The sequence below is a fragment of the Dipodomys ordii genome, unplaced genomic scaffold (genome assembly GCF_000151885.1).
Source record: "Dipodomys ordii isolate 6190 unplaced genomic scaffold, Dord_2.0 Scaffold11, whole genome shotgun sequence".
Lineage (NCBI taxonomy): Eukaryota > Metazoa > Chordata > Mammalia > Rodentia > Heteromyidae > Dipodomys > Dipodomys ordii.
In genome coordinates this window covers 16,144,001-16,163,738 of record NW_012267227.1, presented here as the reverse complement: position 1 = coordinate 16,163,738, position 19,738 = coordinate 16,144,001, and the positions used below count along the sequence as shown (strand labels likewise).

The 19,738-nt window shown below is 49.9% G+C and overlaps 2 protein-coding genes across 2 annotated transcripts in view; one reads left to right on the top strand and one right to left on the bottom strand.

The window, feature by feature from the left end:
- Stard9 (StAR-related lipid transfer (START) domain containing 9) overlaps positions 1-1,872 on the top strand; it is a 78,751-nt gene extending 76,879 nt beyond the window's left edge. The window contains exons 31-33 of the mRNA XM_013009986.1: positions 254-333; positions 509-667; positions 1,315-1,872. Of these exons, the coding sequence (XP_012865440.1) occupies positions 254-333; positions 509-667; positions 1,315-1,416 (341 nt within the window). The 3' untranslated portion in view covers positions 1,417-1,872. The remainder of the gene's footprint in view (positions 1-253; positions 334-508; positions 668-1,314) is intronic.
- Positions 1,873-3,572: 1,700 nt separating this feature from the next.
- The window catches only part of Cdan1 (codanin 1), a 22,532-nt gene continuing 6,366 nt past the window's right edge, over positions 3,573-19,738 (bottom strand). The window contains exons 4-29 of the mRNA XM_013009985.1: positions 19,474-19,680; positions 19,089-19,258; positions 18,881-18,994; positions 18,715-18,793; positions 18,252-18,372; positions 17,987-18,096; positions 17,553-17,642; positions 16,427-16,502; positions 15,505-15,710; positions 15,135-15,255; positions 14,631-14,777; positions 14,352-14,518; positions 10,018-10,105; positions 9,736-9,825; positions 9,519-9,573; positions 9,165-9,301; positions 8,983-9,086; positions 8,632-8,790; positions 8,266-8,329; positions 8,056-8,134; positions 7,730-7,878; positions 6,685-6,792; positions 5,754-5,817; positions 5,434-5,615; positions 5,090-5,197; positions 3,573-4,280 (exon numbers count right to left, since the gene is read on the bottom strand). Coding sequence (XP_012865439.1) covers positions 4,155-4,280; positions 5,090-5,197; positions 5,434-5,615; positions 5,754-5,817; positions 6,685-6,792; positions 7,730-7,878; positions 8,056-8,134; positions 8,266-8,329; positions 8,632-8,790; positions 8,983-9,086; positions 9,165-9,301; positions 9,519-9,573; positions 9,736-9,825; positions 10,018-10,105; positions 14,352-14,518; positions 14,631-14,777; positions 15,135-15,255; positions 15,505-15,710; positions 16,427-16,502; positions 17,553-17,642; positions 17,987-18,096; positions 18,252-18,372; positions 18,715-18,793; positions 18,881-18,994; positions 19,089-19,258; positions 19,474-19,680 — 3,121 coding nt within the window. The 3' untranslated portion in view covers positions 3,573-4,154. The remainder of the gene's footprint in view (positions 4,281-5,089; positions 5,198-5,433; positions 5,616-5,753; positions 5,818-6,684; positions 6,793-7,729; positions 7,879-8,055; positions 8,135-8,265; positions 8,330-8,631; positions 8,791-8,982; positions 9,087-9,164; positions 9,302-9,518; positions 9,574-9,735; positions 9,826-10,017; positions 10,106-14,351; positions 14,519-14,630; positions 14,778-15,134; positions 15,256-15,504; positions 15,711-16,426; positions 16,503-17,552; positions 17,643-17,986; positions 18,097-18,251; positions 18,373-18,714; positions 18,794-18,880; positions 18,995-19,088; positions 19,259-19,473; positions 19,681-19,738) is intronic.

The window sequence follows — 19,738 nt, the reverse complement described above, 5'->3', positions numbered from 1 at the left end:
GCTCAAGTGGTAGAGCGCTAGCCTTGAGCTGAAGAGCTGAGGGACAGCGCCCAGGCCCAGAGTTCAGGCCCCACGACCAGACCCCCCGCTTCCCCCCCCCAAAAAAAAATAGATGGAGGTCTGGAGGCATTCTTGTTGGAAAGCCAGGTTGACAGGATACCTTCATATGCTTATCCTGTTAGCTGTTAAGTCACAGAATGGGGGTGGGGGTGGGGCAGAAGGGACAAAAACCTAAATCTGTCTGTCCCTGCAGTGTACTTGGTGTGCGACACTACACTGTGTGCATTGAAGCAGCCACGGGATTTCTGTTGCGTCTGCGTGGAAGCCAAAGAGGTGCCTACCTTGCTGGAGATAAAGGAGGCTGGGGTGGTGGTGTGAGAAGCCATTGGTGTACACTGGGTTAAGGGGAGAATTGAAGCACAATTTGGGGCTGGGCTACTATACTGACCACACCCTAAATTCATCTGTTTTGTTATTATAGTCAGAACTCACAGCTTTGTGTTCCCAGGGGCACCTTTCTATCATGGCAGCTCAGTCTGTGTATGACACATCCATGCCGAGACCCAGTAGAAGAATGGTCCGAGGGGAGGTCCTGCCCAGTGCCTGGATCCTGCAGCCTGTCAGCGTGGAAGGAAAAGAAATAACCAGAGTCATCTTCTTGGCCCAGGTGACGGCCTTGCAGGTTGCATAACACACCATGGGATCTTTCTGTCCAGGTGGTCAGGCCGTGACCTGAGTGCCAGAGTCGGGGGGCTTCTTGGGCTGTGGGTACAGGGAGTCAGAGGGGGAGGCACAGGAGTTTACCAGTGTTTCTGAAGCTGCTATGGAACCTGAGACATTAGCAACCTCTATGTCCTGTGCCAGACGCCATGTCCTTCAACGGACGGGTCGGTTGTGGGGCCTGAACTCTGGGTCTGGGCACTGTCCCTCAGCTCTTCAGCTCAAGGCTAGCGCTCTACCACTTGAGCCACAGCGCCACTTCCGGCTTATGTGGTGCTGAGGAATCGATCCCAGGGCCTCAGGCATGCAAGGCAAACTAAGCCACCTTCCCAGCCCCCAATGGATGGGTTATTACAAAGTACAACAGCCTTGGCAGAACTGGTCATCCATTTTGTGCCATTCTCTACTCCCAGTCCCCCTTAAGTTTAGTGACAAACTTAATTGGGAGGTGAAAGCTGATGCTTGTATCTCTGCACACTAGGCCAGTGGAACAAGAGGTACACCTCCCATCCCCACAGCCTGGGGCTTGCTGCTTGGGCTGGGCTTGGAACCTCCAGATCTATCTGCCATTAGTTCTTCTCTCTGTGCTTTCAGGTAGAGCTGGGTGCACCAGGCTTCCCCCCTCACCTCCTGAGCTCCTTTATCAAACAGCAGCCGCTGGTTGTAGCCAAGCTGGCTTCCTTCCTTGGTAGCTAGCACTGTGCAATCGAGAAAGTGCTGCTGAGATGCCAGCCCAGGATGCCCCAGAGATGCTGCGGCCACTCCTTGGAGTTTGCGCTGAGGCCAGAAGAGCCCAGGCTTACCTGCGGTGGCTGGTGACAACCAGTCTGGCCCAGGGCCGCCAGCAAATCCCGTCAGTTCTGACCACCTTGCAGAGCCAGCAGCCTGAGCTCCAGACCTGGCTGTCCAGAGTGAATGAAGCGCCACACACCTTCTGGATTTCTCACCTTTATTTCCCATCTGTGAGACTGTGGCACATGACCTGTTCAAGGACAGAATGAGGTGGGGACTGCAGTGCTGCTTTGGCAAAGTGCCTCCCTGGCAAGCAAGCACTGGCCAAGACTTCTCTGGATCTTCCACTAGCATCCAGCTCCACTTTGTGATGGAGTGGCAGAAAGGACAAAACTGGAAAAAGCGTTTAAAAAAAAAAAACAACTGCACAAACCAGAATACGGATTCAGGTTTGTTTCTCTGTTGAATGTTTGCAAAATGCTTTTGCATTTTTGCTTTTTTTCCATTCCTTGAAGAGGGCATTTGGGTTTTTGCGCCAGTTAAGAGTGCTGAGCAGGCCGGCCGCTGGTGGCTCACACCTGTAATCCTAGCTCAGGGAGGCTGAGATCTGAGTGTGAGACTCTTATTTCCAATAAACTACCAGAAAACCAGAAGTGGCGCTGTAGCTCAAGTGGTAGAGCGCTAGCCTTGAGCTGAAGAGCTCAGAGTCAGCACCCAGGCCCAGAGTTCAAGCCCCACAACCAACAACAAAAAAGTGCTGAGCAGTGTGGCGTTCAGTGAGTTGGGAGACTTCCATACAAGCAGGTGGGATGTGGGTCAGGGTGCCATCGTCTGATGCTCTTGAGAGGTGAGGGCAGCCCCACACAGGTTGCTGATGAGCAAAGACCGATTCCAGATGTTAGAACTGACTTCTGAGGATATGGAGATGGAGGTGGTAGGTAAGGGACTGGTTAGCAGGAACGTCAGCATGGGGAGGCAGCCTCCAGCACTGAGCTGATCCTCCCTCACCCATTCCAGGAGAGGACAGAGAAGGGGGAATTCAGTATTCTTCTTAGCCTGGATGAACAGAGTTCTGAGGATTCTGGATGTTCACCTGAAGTGGTAGGTGCCAGAGACATTTCCACCTTTTCTTTTTTGTTGTGTTGGTACCCAAGGTTTGCCTGTTCAGCTTGCTTGTGCTCTGCCACTTGAGCCCTTAACTCCAATCCAGCTTTCTGTTGGTTATTTTTGAGGTAGTGTCTTAATTTCTCTGCCCAGGCTGGCTTTGTATCATGATCTTCCACATCACCACTTCCTGAGCAGCTAGGATTATAGGTATGAGCCATTCATGTCCAGCAGAAACTTTTGGAGCTCTGTTTTCCCAAATCTTTGGTGGAAAAGGGTAATCAGATGGAGATTGAGAAAACATGATCAAAAGTGAATTTCTATAGTGAAGCAAAGAATTTCCTGAAGCTGTTTGCAGGATTTTTTTCTTTTACCTCAGATTAAGTTATTTATATATTATTGAAGGTTTTATAATTTGCTTTTGAACTCTACCTAACTTATGTATTCCCAGCTTTTTTCATATAAATCTCACTACTGAACAAATGGCCAAAACATCTGTAAATTCCCATGTGTACTTTCATTTAGTGAAGACTCTCCCTTCCTAGTGGCAGATACCCCTCAGGTTAAAAGCTTTTCTGACAGCTGCAACATTTCCTCTAAGAAAAACTGCATGCAGATACTTTCAAACAGGAGTGTCTATTAGTAGTCTACTTTCGCCAGAAGCACTTGAATCTTACTCACCAAACGGAAAACAAATGAACTTAATGCACTTTGTCAAAATAATGCTTTTGGTTTTTCTGGAGCCAAATCAACTCCCTTCGACCCCAACAAAACAGCATCACAGAAGCTGCCCACCATGATTTAGCAGGCTCTTTGAAGTAGAAAAACACTTCAGCTATACATGAAAAGGAGTCGCACAGGAAATATCAGTATGTAGGGCAAAATTCATAGCAGATATTGCTTCTAGGCCCAAGGATGGATATGTATGGAGCATGCAGAATCAAGCACTATTACAACTCCCAACTCCAAGCTCACCTTCCAAAGAGAGAAAACAGGTAAGACCTATCACACCTTTGTTAAAGAAAACAAATTTATTTTCTTAAAAAACTTATTGTTCTGCCCTGTGCTTGGTCTCTGGATGGAAAGAGGGTCTAAAGAGATATTATCTGCACAGAGGGAAGTCCACTGTTTCAGTTAAATGCTACCACACCTGCTGAACACACAGCAGTTCTGTAGACTCCGACTCCCAAGGTCTGTGTTAATGTTACAAGCTATGCAGAAGTCCTTTGCTTCTGTCAGGATCTCTCAGAACCACAGTTTAAAAGCAAGGCTTGAGTCCTGTTGCTAGCCGACACGCTTCATTTCATTTAGCAACCAAGAGGCTTGCCCATCAGTTCTTCTGCTCCAGGTCTGGAGTCTCTAGGCTTCTTCATTACCCTGAATCAGGGCCCTCTCCTTCCTCTAGGACTGGGTGGCGAGCCTGCCGTCGGTGGAATGGATGCTCAGCAGCCATGTCCTTCCTGCCTACCAGAGCAGGATGTCCCACTGCAGATCTGCTACTTCCACCTCAGCAAGGGCTGCCGCAGTGGCTGTCAGCCTCCTGTGGCTCAGGCAGGCAGGGCTCTTGTGAAATGCCCAGGCAGGGCCATTTTCGAGTCTTAGCTCTGGGCCAGCACTGTCCCCCGGTTTGGTTGCACCAGTTCACAAGCTCTCAACTGGGGTTCTGGCAGATGGGGCTCAGATAGAAATAAGTGGAACAGTGTAGCCAGTTCTTCAGAGAAATCCTGGGAAAGACACATGAGATCTGGATAGTCTATCTTTTCAAACGATGGAGTATAAGCATCAGGTCCTAGCTAATCAGTGAGGAGATGACAATCTACATTTGTTCTCCCCATAAGGTCCTCTATGTTGAAACAGACATGAAGTCTGTGTTACTACCATCTGGGAAACTCCAACTGGAAGCAGAGGTTAAACCATCTATTAAGCAAACAGTATTTCAACTTGAAGTTATTAATGTAGTTCAACGTAAGATAGTTATGATTTAAAACAAACTGAACCAAATACACAGATTAAAATCTGAGTTTAAAAAAGTGCCATTCACTCTTCCGTAGTGCTTGCCTTCCCCTTCGTAGGCCCTCAGATCTCCATCTCAGGCCAAGCACAGTAGTCACTCCTTGATTGCAAGGCAGTGGTCCTCAAGAAACCTAACAAAAGTCCGCTTAGTAGCCAGGCCTGCTGATGTGAGCCTACAGCCCTCAGGAGGACCACAGGTTTGAAATCAGGTTGGGGTATGTATTGAGACTATTTTTGGGGTGCTGTGCCTGGGCACTGCCCCTGAGCTTTTTTGCTTAAGGCTGGCACAAATACCATTTTGCACCACAGGTCCACTTCTGGCTTGTTGGTGGTTAGAGATAAGAATCTCACAGACCAGGAACTTTCCTGCTTGGGCTGGCTTTGAACTGTGATCCTTAAAACTCAGCTTCCTGAGTAGACAGAATTACAGGCGGGAGCCACATCCCTTTCCCTGTTTTTGTCAGGACAAATGGGACCTATTCTCGCTACATACAATAGAGACATAAGGATGACTGCTTACCACTGGCCACTGGGCCTCATGGAGACTGCCCAGACAGGCCTCTATCTCCATTCGTCCCATGAGACCCATCTCTACCAGCTCCCGGAGCAAGAACAGCAGGAGGTCCCACTGCAGAACACAGCACAGAGGTCAGTGTTGTGAGGAAGGCACAGTGACCCTAACAGCTGCAGAGGACAGAGGTGCTGAGAAGGGCAGGCTTTAGAAACGCAAAGGGAGCTTAGCATAAAACAGGAAGAGGAGAGAGAATAAAGGGAGACAATTCATAATATTTGGGATGACTGGTGGCGGACACTGAAGAGTGTAAAGAGTGTTAAGGCTTCATGCCCTCCGCGTCACTGACTCACCTCCCTTGGCCGAGTGTCTGCCAGAAGCCCGACGTTTCTCGGACTCAGCAGCAGCTGTAGTGGAACTGGCCCCTGGAAATCATTTTTCCATAGGGAGAGCAGCATGTGCAGAAGCCTACGTGCCTGTCCTCGCTCTAGCTTGTGCTGTGCTGGAGGCCCAAGAATGGGGATCTGGTCTGCTACTATGGGAAGAAAGGGAAGCTTGAGTTTTAAGCAGAGGCAGAGAGGTATGTGTCCTTTATCCTAGTTGTAGGTAACCCAACCCTGTATGTAATTTAAGGGCTGTGACAAGACAGGGATTTAATAGGAAGAAGCCATACCCAAGAGAGAAGCTAACTCCACAGAGCACTTTGCCAGATGTTGCTCAGCAGGTGGGCACAGGAACTGGGGGGAAAGAAGCAAGGCATTAGCATCAGCCTTACTGCTCCAAGGACTGGCCTGGGCCAATGGCCTCTGTTTGAGGCAGGCACTTGTGGCCCAGACCTATAATCCCAGCTACTCAGGAGGCTGAGATCTGAGGATTGCAGTTAAAAACCAGCCTGGGCTGGTTTTGAGAATCCTTGAGACTTTTTTTGGTCGGTTGTGGGGCTTGAACTCTGGGCTTGGGTGCTGTCCTTGCGCTCTTCAGCTCAAGACGAGTGCTCTACAGTTTGAGCCACAGTGGCACTTCGGTTTTCTGGTGGCTTACTGGAGGTAAGAGTCTCATGGATTTTCCTGCCCGGGCTGGCTTTGAACCAAGATCCTCAGATCTCAGCCTCCTGAGTAGCTAGGATTACAGGCATGAGCCACCGGCGCCTTGAGACTCTTGAGTCTCTTTGAGACTCTTATCTCCAGTTAACCACCAGAAAACCAGAAATGGAGCTGTGGCTCAAGAGTACTAGCCTTTTTTTTTTTTTTTTTGTCGGTCGTGGGGCTTGAACTCCGGGCCTGGGCGCTGTCCCTCAGCTCTTCAGCTCAAGGCAAGCGCTCTACCATTTGAGCTACAGCGCCACTTCCGGTTTTCTGGTGGTTTTATTGGAGATAGGAGTCTCACGGTCTTTCCTGCCCGGGCTGGCTTTGAGCTGCGATCCTCAGATCTCAGCCTCCTGAGTAGCTAGGATTACAGGCGTGAGCCACCAGCGCCCGGCAAGAGTACTAGCCTTGAGTGAAAGAGTTCAGGGACAGTGCCCAGGCCCTGAGTTCAAGCCCCATGACTGATAATAACAAAAGACAAGGACACACAGCTACCATGTGGTACATGCCAAACCTCACCTGGCGGCACCGCAGGGACTGGCCCAGCTGGTCGAGGAGCTGCTCCAGATGCTCTGGGGAAACGCCTTCCTCAGGGTCTCGGGGCCCCACGGCCAGAGAGAGCACGTCCTGCAGAGAGCAGCGTGAGACCTCACGTGCTAGGCTACCGAAGTAGTTGGCTTAGAGTGGGGAACAGCCAGTGGCAGAAGGAAAAGGAGTATAGGGCCTTTAGGGGTGAAGCAACTGGACTGTGTCCTTAGAGTTGAGGGTCAGGCAGAATGACACAGCTAGGACAAGCAACCAACCGTGTGGACAGTCCAGAAGGAAATACGTCACAGGAGAGCTTGAGGCCTGCGTGCTGCCTACTACAGCTCAAGGTGTCACGCACCTTGGGACAAAGCTACCTAACTCCCAGAGGGCATCTTTCCTATCAAATACAGACTTGTTTCAGTACAAAAATCCTCTACCCTGAGAATCGGGTCTAGCGGCCACATCTTTTCTCCCCTCCAGTAGTGGTCGCTGCTGCTTCCACTTGGGCAGGCCATCAGATCTATCTGTTCCAACTGTTCAGCTTTGCTGTTGTAGCACAAAACCAGCCACAGACAAAAAAATGGATTTGGCCATCATCAATAAAACAAATGATAAGACTTAATTTGGCCCATAAGATATTTGCTAACCTTTTCCACAGAAGTCTGATCTTTTTGAGTTAGATTTATTCTTAGTGACTCAACAAGCCTTCCTTCTCACATGGAAGAGCATTACAGAAATGACTACACGCCAGGGGACTGCTCCTTACACACCTTCCTACTACGCTTCAGAGCTACGAACCCCCATCCGTGGATAATACACTCAGAGTCTACCTTCGTGCCCTTTTGGACAATTCTAGAACAAAATGTTAGGAGCACACCGGTTCAGTTTTGCCCTACCTTCCCATTTAGTAGTCAACAACAGAAACTAGGCAGACACCACAACACGGAAAGCTGCTACAAATCCTGGCGCCGATATGAGGAAGGAAAGAAACAAAGCGGGGAGTAGGGAAGCCAAGGGGAGTAGGGTAGCTGTGTACTTTGATCTCGGAGATGAGGTGGGAAGGGAGGGGAGCGTGGTGCTCACAGGCGCGGGAGCAGCCCCTCCGTTCCACGCGGGCGGCCGGCTCAGGACCCTGGGCTCGAAGCATGCGACTCACAGCCGCTTTCACCTCCCTCCGAATCAGCGCTGCCGGAGAGAGAAATGGGGTCACTGGAACACCACTAGCATACACAAGGGCTTACCGTGGCACCCCATACCCTTCCATTATTTCCAGATGGCTGAAACTCATTTCTCCCAAGTCAAATTGCCGGTCCTGCTCTCTTTTAAGTATTAGTTCAGCCACTTCCATTTCCTGGGCCTTACCTGTGATGTTGGCTGACAACCAAGTGCAGGCTTTCTCTGTTGCGAGCCCGATGGCTATGTTCTCTGCACTGCTCAGAACCTATGACACAGAACAACTGCATAGTCAGGAGCGAGGGAAGGGCGTGCAATGATGGATACCAGAGTCCAGGACTGACACCCCCTAGCAGACACGTGCACAACCACCAGACAGTTCCAGGCCTCCCTCCATACCGCTGCTGGGGTCTCTTCTGGAAGCAGTGCCCGCACAGCTCCTGGGCTCTTCCTTTGGCAGAACCTGAAAAGGCAGTTTCCCGAGTCACCTGACTGGGAGGTTCTCCCTAAGGAGGTAGAGTCATCATCCCTTACTCCACCACAAGTACAGGAGGACGAAGAGACCCTCCTATCTCCCCTAGCACACAACTCCCCCAAATCAGCATTTGGATTTTGTGACCAAAGACACAGCCTACAAAGAAGGGGGAAAAAAAAAGGGAAGGGAAAGAGGAATGGAACAGAGGGTATTCGTGTGAAAGAGGAGGGGAAGGCAGAAAGAGGCCAAGGAGAGACGGTCCACACACACTGGGGCACTGGGGCTCTTACTCCCGCCCCTGGGTCAGTGCGTGGGCTCCACGGGGGCACAGCTGGGAACACAGGCTCTCTAACAACTGCGCAGCATCTCCCCCTTCCTGTCCATGCGTCACCAGCTGCTCTTGGACAAGTGACTCTGCCTGGCGTACCAGATCTGCAACCAGCGTCGCCCTAAAGCAGGAACAAAGTTGGGATGTTTGGAAGGGCTAAATAGGAAAGGGGTGGCAAACCCCAAACCGTCTGCTCAGAACTCCCCTGAAAAGGATGTAAGCAACCCCAGTGGACTCAGTTCAATGAAGTGTGAACTCAGCTGAAAGGGAGGAAATGGAAAGACTGTGACGAGGACCCTCACTCCAGTCTTACTTGATGTGTTTGACACAGTTTGATCCGATTCTCTCTGCCACAAACTCCACGGTCCTGCGCAGGGAGGGTGGCTGGTTGTGGAAAAAGGCCTGAGCGAGCTGTGCCTATGGTGGAAGAGGAGCAGCACCGTTAGGGCATCCGTCTGCTTCCCTCCCTGCAGCCTTCTCCTCCCCTGCCCTTACCTGGAGCCCCTGGCTGGTCTGGGGAAGCTGGGCTCCCAACCCTAAGGTCGTGGTGGTGGGAGTGATTTTCCGCACAAAGCCCCCGCTACGTCCACTGCTTCCAGAAACCCATGAAGCGAGCAGTTTCCGAAGCTCTCCTGCACCAGGGAAACCTTAGATCTTAGTCCAGAAAACCTTCTTCTTCCTCCCTGCAAACATTCTAGACGTTCAAGTACTTGTGGATAAAGAAGGTAGAACACACACACAGTAGGGGGAAATGGCTAAGGACAGAGCAACTTCTTAGGTAAGGAGTCAAGACCTAGGGTGCCGTCTGTGGACTCAGGAATGGGCAGGCCCTAGGCCACCGGTGCTCACCAATGTAGGGGCAGCAGGTGTAGAGCAGCTGCTGGTCCACCACAGGTATACTGTCCTGGGGAAGAACAGGTGGGCATCAGGAGGGCAGCTTGCAGCCTTCTCCTCCCCAGACTGCCCAGAGGTGGGACAGACAGAAGAAATTTGTAAGGATTAGGCTACCTTCTGTGAAGTTCACTTGATTCCCCAGTTATGGCGCTGGCTGAACCCCAACACTTACCAAACCATGATCTGAAGCCGCTGGGTCTACCGCAAAGGCATCCACACAACACTCTTCCAGAAAGAACAAGTCCTCAGGGACTGTTGGAGTCTGGCGAGGAGGAGAGAAGGAGCTTCATGAAGCACCGAGGCTCACCGTAACTTCCAACGCACAGCCACGGCACTCGGGGCCATCCCACTCGGAAGCCTACTCTTTGGGTCCCTACTTGCTTAGCATTGGTGTTCTCTCCTGCTCTGCCACAGTAGCCACCCTTAGCCCCATCTGGACCATCTCTCTGCCCACCTGGAAAAGCCAGCCCAACACAGCGAGCAGGAGCAGCTTGTTCAGGAAGCACATCTCCCCCTCGCGCTCTTGTGATAAGACCAGGCTCCTGGAAGAGAGATGATGCACGGTATGAATGGAATAGAGGAACGAAAGCTGTTACTATAAGGTGGCTCTCAAGAGGTGTGACTTGAGTGAACTGCCAGCCTTGGGCCGGATAAGCAAAGGAGGATTTGAGGTGAGGCAGACTTCAAGCCTCACTATAGGTACAAACAAAATACACACCAAAACCTCTCAAAGATGATGAAACAATTCACTGTCCCCTAACCCAGCACTGGATTCGTGAGGGGAAGAAGAGAGGCTGTTAAAACATATAAGGAATGCAGACCCAAGAAGGCACATACAAACAAAGAAATCCGCATGAAGGAGGCAGAGTGTGATGCATAGTCTGTGGATAGCTCAGCAAGAAGAACAAAGCCTGAGCACTTCACTGCTTGCCCAGAGAAGGAGAGGCTGAAGACTGGGATGACCTCCACGGTCCCCTGTGCCATCTTGGAGTGCTGCTCCAGGAGTCCAGAGACCAGAGGGAGCCACAGGATCCACCCTAATACTCTTAGGCTGCAAAAGCCCCAAGCTACCCATACTAAGTAGACTTCATGTCTTGGCTGTGGGTCCCCAGAAACCAGGTGCCCATCAGGGAGCACTTACCCACTTACACAGCTCAAAGAAACTCTGACTCAGGGAACCATGGCTGAGGCTATCATCTGGCAGCAGTGTAGCCTTGACTCCCTGCTGAGCCCAAGAAGAGAGGCAGCAAGCACCTGCCAGCAGCTTCATCTCTGAGGCCCTTTCCCCACCTCAGGGCCCTCTATGGGAAGTAAAGCCCAACACTATCACAGCCTGAGAGAAGTCTGTAACTGTACATGTTAACAACCAGGAGGTTGGTTCAGTGGTAGAGCGCTTGCCTTGCATGCATGAGGCTCTGGGTCGATTCCTCAGCACCACATAAGCAGAAAAAGCCGGAAGTGGCGCTGTGGCTTAATGGTAGAACGCTAACTAGCCTTGAGCTGAAGGGCTGAGGGATGGCGCCCAGGCCCAGAGTTCAAGCCTATGGCCAGCCCTCCCCCCGCCCCGAAAAAAAAAGGGGGTAGTATAAGCTTTAAGCAGTTTCAGCTGTAAGGGCCTACATAAAAGAGTGCTCAAGTAAATAATCTTACGATGCAACTAGAACTTCTAGAAAAATAGGAACAAAACTTAAACCCCAAACTACTGGATTTAAGTAAAATTAAGAGCAAAAATTAATGAAAGAGACACACACAAAAACCGCCACCAGGGCTGGGAGGTTGGCTCAGTGGTAGAGCGCTTGCCTTGCATGCCTGAGGCCCTGGGTTCGAATCCTCAGCATCACATAAGCAAAAAGAAAAAAGCCGGAAGTGGTGCTGTAGCTCAAGTGGTGGAGCGCTAGCCTTGAGCTGAAGAGCTGAGGGGCAGCGTCCAGGCCCAGAGTTCAGGCCCCACGACAGGACCCCCCCCAAACAAAACCCACCAAACACACCCAAGGAACCCCCAAACAAAACCCACCAAACACACCCAAGGAACCCCCAAACAAAACCCACTAAACACACCCAAGGAACCCCCAAACAAAACCCACCAAACACACCCAAGAAACCCCCAAACAAAACCCACCAAACACACCCAAGAAACCCCCAAACAAAAACTGCAAGAATGAGACAAGCTGGTTCTCTGAAAAAATTAGTAACATTAATAAACCATAACTAATTTGATTATAGAAAAAAGGAGAAGGTAGGCATTGGCGGCTCAGCCTGTAATCCTAGCTACTCAGTAGGCTGAGATGTGAGGACTGCAGATTGAAGCCAAATGTGGCAAGAAAGTCCCTGAGGCTCTGACCTTCAATTAACCACCAAAAAGCTGGATGTGGTGTTGTGGCTCAGGTGTTAAAGTGCTAGCCTTGAGCAAACAAAAAATATCAAAGAAATTCAAAATATTATGAAGGGTTACTTAAAAAATCTTTACTCAAGTAAGTTGGAAAATCTAGAAGAAATGGACAAATTTCCAGAAACGTGAGCTGCCAGAGTTGAACCAGGAAGATACAAAACACTTCAACAGAGCCATAACAAGCAGTAAGTTTGAATCAATAATAGTTTCCCAACAAACAATAATAGTTTTCCAACAAACCGTGAATCCTGACAGATTCACGGTTGAATTCTGTAAGATCTTTAAAGTGTAACACCAATACTCCTCAAACTTATTCATGACAAATAAAGGGAAAGATCACTACCAAATTCATCGTAAGAAGCCTATATTATACTCATCTTAAAATCAGGCAAAGACCTAACAAAAAAAGACCTAACTATAGACCAATCTCTTTGATAAAAATCGTATCCTAGCTACTCAGGAAGCTGAGATCTGAGGATCACGGTTCAAAGCCAGCCTGGGCAGGAAAGGCAGTGAAACTCATCTCCAATAAACCACCAGAAAACCAGAAGTGGCGCTATGGCTCAAGTGGTAGAGTGCTAGTCCTGAGCTGAAGGACAGCACTCAGGTCCAGAGTTCAGGCCCCATGACAGACCCCCCCCCCAAAAAAAAAAAAAAAAAGTAATACGATTAGGTTGGTTTCTTCCCAGAGATGAAAGGTTCATTCAATGTATGTAAATCACTAAACATAATAGAGCACGTTAACAGAGCTAAGGACATCTCAGAAGATACAGATCACCTCAAAAGATACAGAAAAAAAACAACAGCTGGGGGTCAGTGGCTCATGCCTAAAACTCTAGCTACTCAAGAGGCTGAGATGTGAGAATCAAGGTTCAAATCAGCCTAGGCAGGAGAGCCCATCAGATACTTCTCTCCATTTAACTACTACTGAAAAGCTGGAAATGGAGGTGCAGCTCAAAGTGGTAGAATGCTAGCTTGAGCACAAAAGCTCACTGACAATGCTCAGGCTCTGAGTTCAAGCCCTAGGACCCACAACCTCTAACAAAATCCAACGCCTATTTATGAGAAAAGCCCTGGAGAAGCTAGCAATAGCAGGAACATACCTCAATATAATAAAGCCTGTATGTGACAGACCGACAGTCAACATCACACTAAATGGTGAAAAACTAAAACCATATCCTCTAAAATCAGGAATGACAAGGATGTCCATGTTTTCCATACTTTTTCAAGAATTCCTAGCCAGATCAGTAAGACAAGAAAAAGACTTAATATAGGTTCAAATAGGAAAGTGGTCAAACTACCCCTATTTGTAGACAGTATCATCTTATATCTAAAGGACCCTAGGGAATCTATCTCCCTCATGCTCCTAGAGCTGATAAATACCAGTCAGAATGGCCATCATCAAGCATATGAGTGATAACAAACGCTAGCAGATGCGGAGGAAAAAAAAACCTTGTTACACTGTTGGTCAGAACATAAACTAGTACAACCACTGTTGAAGGTAGTTTAGAGATTCCTCAAACACTAAACATAGAACCTTCCTCTAATCCAATACCATTCTTGTGCATCTACCCAGAACCTTACAAGTCAGGATATGGCAGACACCTGCATGCTCATGTTCACTGCTGCACTATTCACCAAAGCCAAGTCACAGAAACAACACAGAAATAGATCAAGAAAACATGATGTGGGGTGGGGGAAAGACAGGAGACACACACACTAGAATTTTACTCTTCAGGAAAAATGTCATTTGCAGGCACATGGACAAACCTACCAACAATTATGTTAAGTGAAGTAATTCAGGATCAGAGTGACAAATGGTCTGTTTTCTCTCATATATGGAAGTTAGATCTAAAGTATAAATATATGAAAACATATAGAGTCAAGTGCATATATAAATTAAAACATAGCATGTTCAGGGGAGGATTCCAATGTGTAACTTCCCTAAACTATTAATGAACAGTTTAACCAGGAAGCTGAAACATGTTTTGTCAGGAAAGGGAGGACCTGGGCAAACACAGTCACTATCTGCAGTGTCAGATGTGAAAATGGAACCACGTGATTTGAGGGTACACATGTATGGGAAAGATGAGGAGGGAGCGTGCTGGGAGGGGCCATAGTGATGAGGATGCATCCTGCTCAACTGACTTACGGAACGAAAACCGCTTTGTACAACTACAAGAGATAGCAGGTGTCCTCGGCTACAAGTAGACTGTCTTTGTGGAATGTCATACGTGGTCTGTCTCAGGTGGGACATAGGAAAGGGCCAAGGAAATGGCAAACAACTGCCCAAGGTCTGTCTATACATGACAAATCTTGTCTCTTTTCCATGGCTGTAGAACCATGTAGGAAGTAGTCTGTTAGGCCTCAAGAAACTTCATTGGCCCTTGTCAACTCACCGATGCAGGTGCAGCAGGAGGATAAAAATGCTCCGGTAATACTCCAACAAGGGGACAATGTGGTCCGCAAAGGAAAGGAACTCTACCAGCCAGGGCACGGTGAGCACTGCCCGCCGAGCCTGCAGCCCCTGCTGCAGCAGAGCTCGCACATCCAGGACGGGCGGGACCTGGAGAATCGGGACTCAGTGAGTGGTGGGCTCCTGGGATGCCATCTAATCTAGCAGACTTCCTGCCGAGGATCCATGGCGGCTGGTCCTCCCAGTTCCACCACTCATTCACCTGGCTCCTGAGGGCCAGAATGGAGTCTTGAAGCTCACGGGTTGGAGGTGGTTCAGGCCCTCGATATGGCAGAAAGGCCACAAAGCCCAGAAATTTAGCCAAAAGCCTCAGGCTAAGAAGCACCAGGGCAAATTGTCTCCTTTCACCCTACAGGGAATCAAGAGAAATAAAAGGTCTCAAGAGGCATAAAGGTTTTTTGTTTTTTTTTGGGTCTGGTCGTGGGGCCTGAACTCTGGGCCTGGATGCTGTCCCTCAGCTCTTCAGCTCAAGGCGAGCGCTTTACCACTTGAGCCACAGCACCACTTCCAGCTTTTTTCTTTTTTGCTTATGAGGTGCTGAGGAATCGAAGCCAGGGCCTCAGGCATGCAAGGCAAGCGCTCTACCACTGAGCCACCTTCCCAGCCCCTAGGCATAAAGTTTCTAAACTCCCAATCTGTCAAGTGTTCCTGACCAAACCCTTCCCTGAGGTCAGACCCCATTATTTCCCTTGCTCGGTTTCCTCACCTGCCAGTCTACGTCTGACTCTCCATCTTCATCACCAGGCTCGTGCTGCGGCAGGGCAAGGCCATTGAGCTCTCGTATCTTCAAGCTCAGACTGTCCATGAGATGCTGATTAAACTGGAAGCTGGGTGTAAGGGAAAAAACAACACTGGAAAACTATGCAGGAAAAACCATAATCAAGCCGTGCCCTCAGAAAGATACACAGTGTTGCCAGGTAGGCCGGGGAACAATGAAATTCCCTAAGTGGGTGAAAGAATGGGGAGCAAAATGGGAGTCAGTGTGAACCGGGAATCAGCCACCACCTAGACCCACGCTGTTGAGACTCCAGGCAAAGGAGAGGAGCGTGGATCTGCCAAGACTCAGGGGACCTTACCTGCTGGCACTCAGGATGAAGTCCCTGAAGAAGCCTTGGCAGCCTGGGAAGGCCGGGGGCGGGCAGGGGCCCCCGCTACTCTGAGGGGCCACGAGCCGCTCCTGCAGCTGCCGCAGCCGCCCCAGCTTGTCAGCTCCCAGCATATTCAGCACATCCGGCGCCTCCCCCAAGACGGCGCCCCCAGCACCGCCAGGGCTCTGACACATCTGCGACGGCGGGAGGAGGGAGACAAAGTGAGGACAGGCAAACACGGGGAGAGAAGAGAGAGATGGAACACAAAGCCGGGAGGAGGGTGGCATACCGGAGTGCGTGCTTAACATCAGCAAGGCCCTAGGCACTCACCCCAAGCACCACTGCAGGGATGGGGCGGCATTTATGAAAGGGGAATTTTTTGTTCTAAAGCAGGATAGATAATCTACAAGGTTGAAAACTTGCCAACAATCACCAGAGCTGAGAGAGAGAGAGAGAGAGAGAGAGCGAGCGAGAGTGCGTGCGTGCGTATGTGTGTGTTGGGCCCTGAGCCCTGTCCCTTAGCTCTTTCTTCCAAGGCTGGTGCTCTACCACTTGGACCACAATTCTATACTATTTTTAGTGGTTAATCGGAGATGAGTCTCACAAACACTCCTGCCTGGGCTGGCTTTGAACGAGGATCCTCAGGTCTTAGCATCCTGAGTAGGTAGGAAACAGACATGAGCCACTAGCACCTGAGTAGAGCTAGGATTTTAAGGAGCCTGACTAGTAAAAGTATATTCTCTTAGCATAGGGCAGAGAGTACTCCATCATTTTTTTTTCTTCTGCTCACTCAAGTTTCAATTTTCAAAATTTTCTCTTCCAACTCTAGCCAGTACCTTCTGGCTCTTCTCTCTATACCCTTTACCTGGCTGCCTGCAATGCTGGTCACTGAAGATTAATCTCCTATTACCTGAAGAAGTTGTTTCTGGAAAAGTCGAACAAAGTGGCTGTGGCTGCAGGCTGCTGAGAGTTGACCCATCATGGCTCTGAGGAGTAAGAGACAGGTGAGAAGGAAGAGGAAGAGATCAAAGGGAGATCTTTGTTCAGTGACTGAAGACTTGAGTAGCTCTCTGCCAAGAGTTGGCCTGCAAAAGGACATGGGAAGCTGGGCACCAGTGGCTCACGTCTGTCATCCTAGCTACTCAGGAGGCTGAGATCTGAGGATTGCAGTTCAAAGCCAGCCCAGACAGAAAAGTCTATAAGACTCTTTTTTTTTTGGTTGGTATTGGGCCTGAACTCTGGGCCTGGGCACTGTCCCTCATCTCTTCAGCTCAAGGCTAGCGCCCTACCATTTAAGCCACAGGGCTACTTCCCGCTTTTTCTGCTTATGTGGTGCTGAGGAATGGAACCCAGGGCCTCATACATGCAAGGCAAGCACTCTACCACTGAACCACCTTCTCAGCCCCACCTATGAGACTCTGATCTCCAATAAACCACCAGAAAACCAGAAGTGGTGCTGCGGTAGGGCGCTAGCCTTGAGCTGAAGAGCTGAGGGACAGCGCCAGGCCCAGAGTTCAAGCCCCATGACTGACCAAAAAAAAAAAAAAAAAGGACATAAGAGAAGCCAAACGCTATTTCCCTGAGCACCGAGATCCCTTGAGGGGTCTTAGAGGCGCATTTAACCAAACAAGAGCTGCCCTCTCAGGTCCTCAGGTGGCCAGAGGCCCCTTGTTCTGCAGCCTGGTCCTCTAGCTATGCTTTATCAGACTCACCCAAACTAATCAATGGTAGAGAAAACAGAAGTTGGAGGAGTTGTGTCAGTTATTTGGGCCAAATTTCAAACAACCTGGACTGAAGTTTTACCCTCCCTCAAGCATTTGTCAGTACAGAACATGTACAAATGTACTTCTGAGTGCAAGGAGCTAGAGATACAATCCCTTAGGAGCCCGGGCTGAGCTGTCAATAACTAGAGCCTGAGGATGGTAGAAGAAAACAGGAAGGAGGGGATGCCTTTCTCTAATTTGGCTCTCCAAACATCACTAAGCTGCTCACTGTCAGAAGCAGGAAGATAAGCTGACCAAGGGCTGAACACTCACCTGACTCTGCTGCCTACGCCCTTCTCAAAATCCCAGCCAGCCTCCTCATGGCGATCTTCCCATTCTCGAAGCACCTCGTAAAACACATCCCTGACAGACACAAGATGATGAGCAACTTGTTTCTGACTGCTTTCCCTGATTTGAAAGGCTGGGGACAGACCTATCCAAAGTCCTCTACTGATAGTAATGCTAGAGATGCAGAAGTAGTACACCACAGGCCTCCTGGACTTCTGCGGACGGTGAAAGGTGACCTGACGCTCTCATCTGAGAACCCCAAAAACCACAGTCATCTAGCTGAGAGATGGCTGGCTCAAGGGGTTCAAGTTCACATGTATCACCCGGATGAAATCAGTGGCTTAGGCAGACTGGCCTATCACTTGTTAGTGACAAAACAGCTGCCTACCCCCTCCCCAACAGTTCCCATGGCTTTTCACCTCTGCTTTTTAAAAGTATGAAAGGCTCGATCACTGGAGAAGTTAGCACGATTGTCAGTTTCTGGCTGAAAGGAGACAGCTTGAGCAGAGGGTGGCATTGTCAGAGAGACCTAAAATATGGAAGAAACATCAGGAACTAAAACTGCAAGAGCATGTTCAGAAGACTTCACCCCTGATTTCTGATTCCCTGATTCCGTTGTCTCAATTTATGAACGTTAGGAAGGACCTGGTCTGAGTTAGTAGGCATCTAATCTGGGGCCCCTACCTTGGCAACACTGCCCTCATAGGCAGCTCGAAGGCGGCCTTGCAGAGCTGGTGAGAAGCATAGCAGCCGCTCATTCTCAGCCAGCAGCTTTAAGGTCCCTTTGTCCAAGTAGGAAAGAACCCTGCGGAAAGAGCACATAGGACCAAAACTGGGACCTGCACACCACACAGTAGGTGTACAGCAAGGTCATGAGCCGAGAATCAACATGATGAATGCAAAGGACGGCACAATAAAACCTTATAGAGCAGGGATCAAGCAAACAGCAGTTCAGGAATATTAGCCATAAACACAAACGTCAGCTGCCAGGCCTATTTACATTCATAGCCCCGACAATTAAAATGTTAAATGCTATAGATGGGAAAGGTCTAGGCCCCTGTGGCAGTGTTGAGCAGAAGCCTCACCTCACCCGATGAGAGCCACACAATGAGAATAAGTCCCAAATACCTCAATCAGAGAAACTCACTGAAACTGATGCTCCAAAACCTGCACTGCAAAGAAGACACAGTCGTGGATACTCAGGAACAGTGGGCTTTCCAAGGAATCTAGGACCATAAATAACAAGCTAGCAGTTAAGGACTGACTGTATCATCTATAGAGCCCATTTCTCCAAATGATGCTTGCTCGCTGACCTAGGGTACCTGGACTTGGTTCGAGGTCCCTGTCCTTGGTAGCCACTGTCCTTCGGGCAGTAAGGAGCTGAAGGACAAAGAAGAGCTCCAAGAATAGGTTTGGTACCAGGTTCTCTGAGCAGAAAAAGGAATCACAAGGCTCAGTTCTCAACGCTTCACCGATTCTTGTCCTGCCCTGCGGTTGACAGCTCCCTGGGCTCCCGCTTACCAGCAATGCATGAGGAGTAGATGAGGGCCACCAGCTCCAGGCGCTGGTGGGAAGACACTCTGGCAGGGTCTGCAGGTTCTGCGGCGAGGTTTCCAGTCCGGTTGGGAACAGGAGACCCCGATTCTGGGGTGGGACAGGCAGGGGCGGGTGGCGGCCGCAGCTGCTTAGAGCTATGGGAATAGAGAGAGGCCGTGAGCAGACTGCGGCTTCCAGCCACACACCGTTCCTCCTGAGAAGCCGCGAACAGCCCACGAGGCACACCCAGAGCTCCCTAGGGGAAAGAGCAATTTCAGAAAATAACAAACAAACAAACAAATTTTCAAAAAGCCCTGCAGGTCCCCAACCAGGGAGGAGGCTGACATCCCAGAGAGCGGCCAGGCCATACCGCTCCTTCCTGAGCATCTCCCGCTCCTCTTGCAGACTTCTGCACCCTGGGGGAAGGCCAAGGCCCGGAGGGCTAGTGTCCGGGGCTGAGGGTTGGGAACTGGGGACACAGCTGATTGGGGGTGAGGTGAAGCAGGTCTTGGGCTTGGACAGTGACCGCTCTTCGCTCACCGGAGTTGGGTTGATCCTGCGAGAAGGCTTCGTCCTGCTGAGAGTGGCCACAGGTTGTTTTGGGATTTCCCCCCCCCCTCCGCCCCCCCATCCTC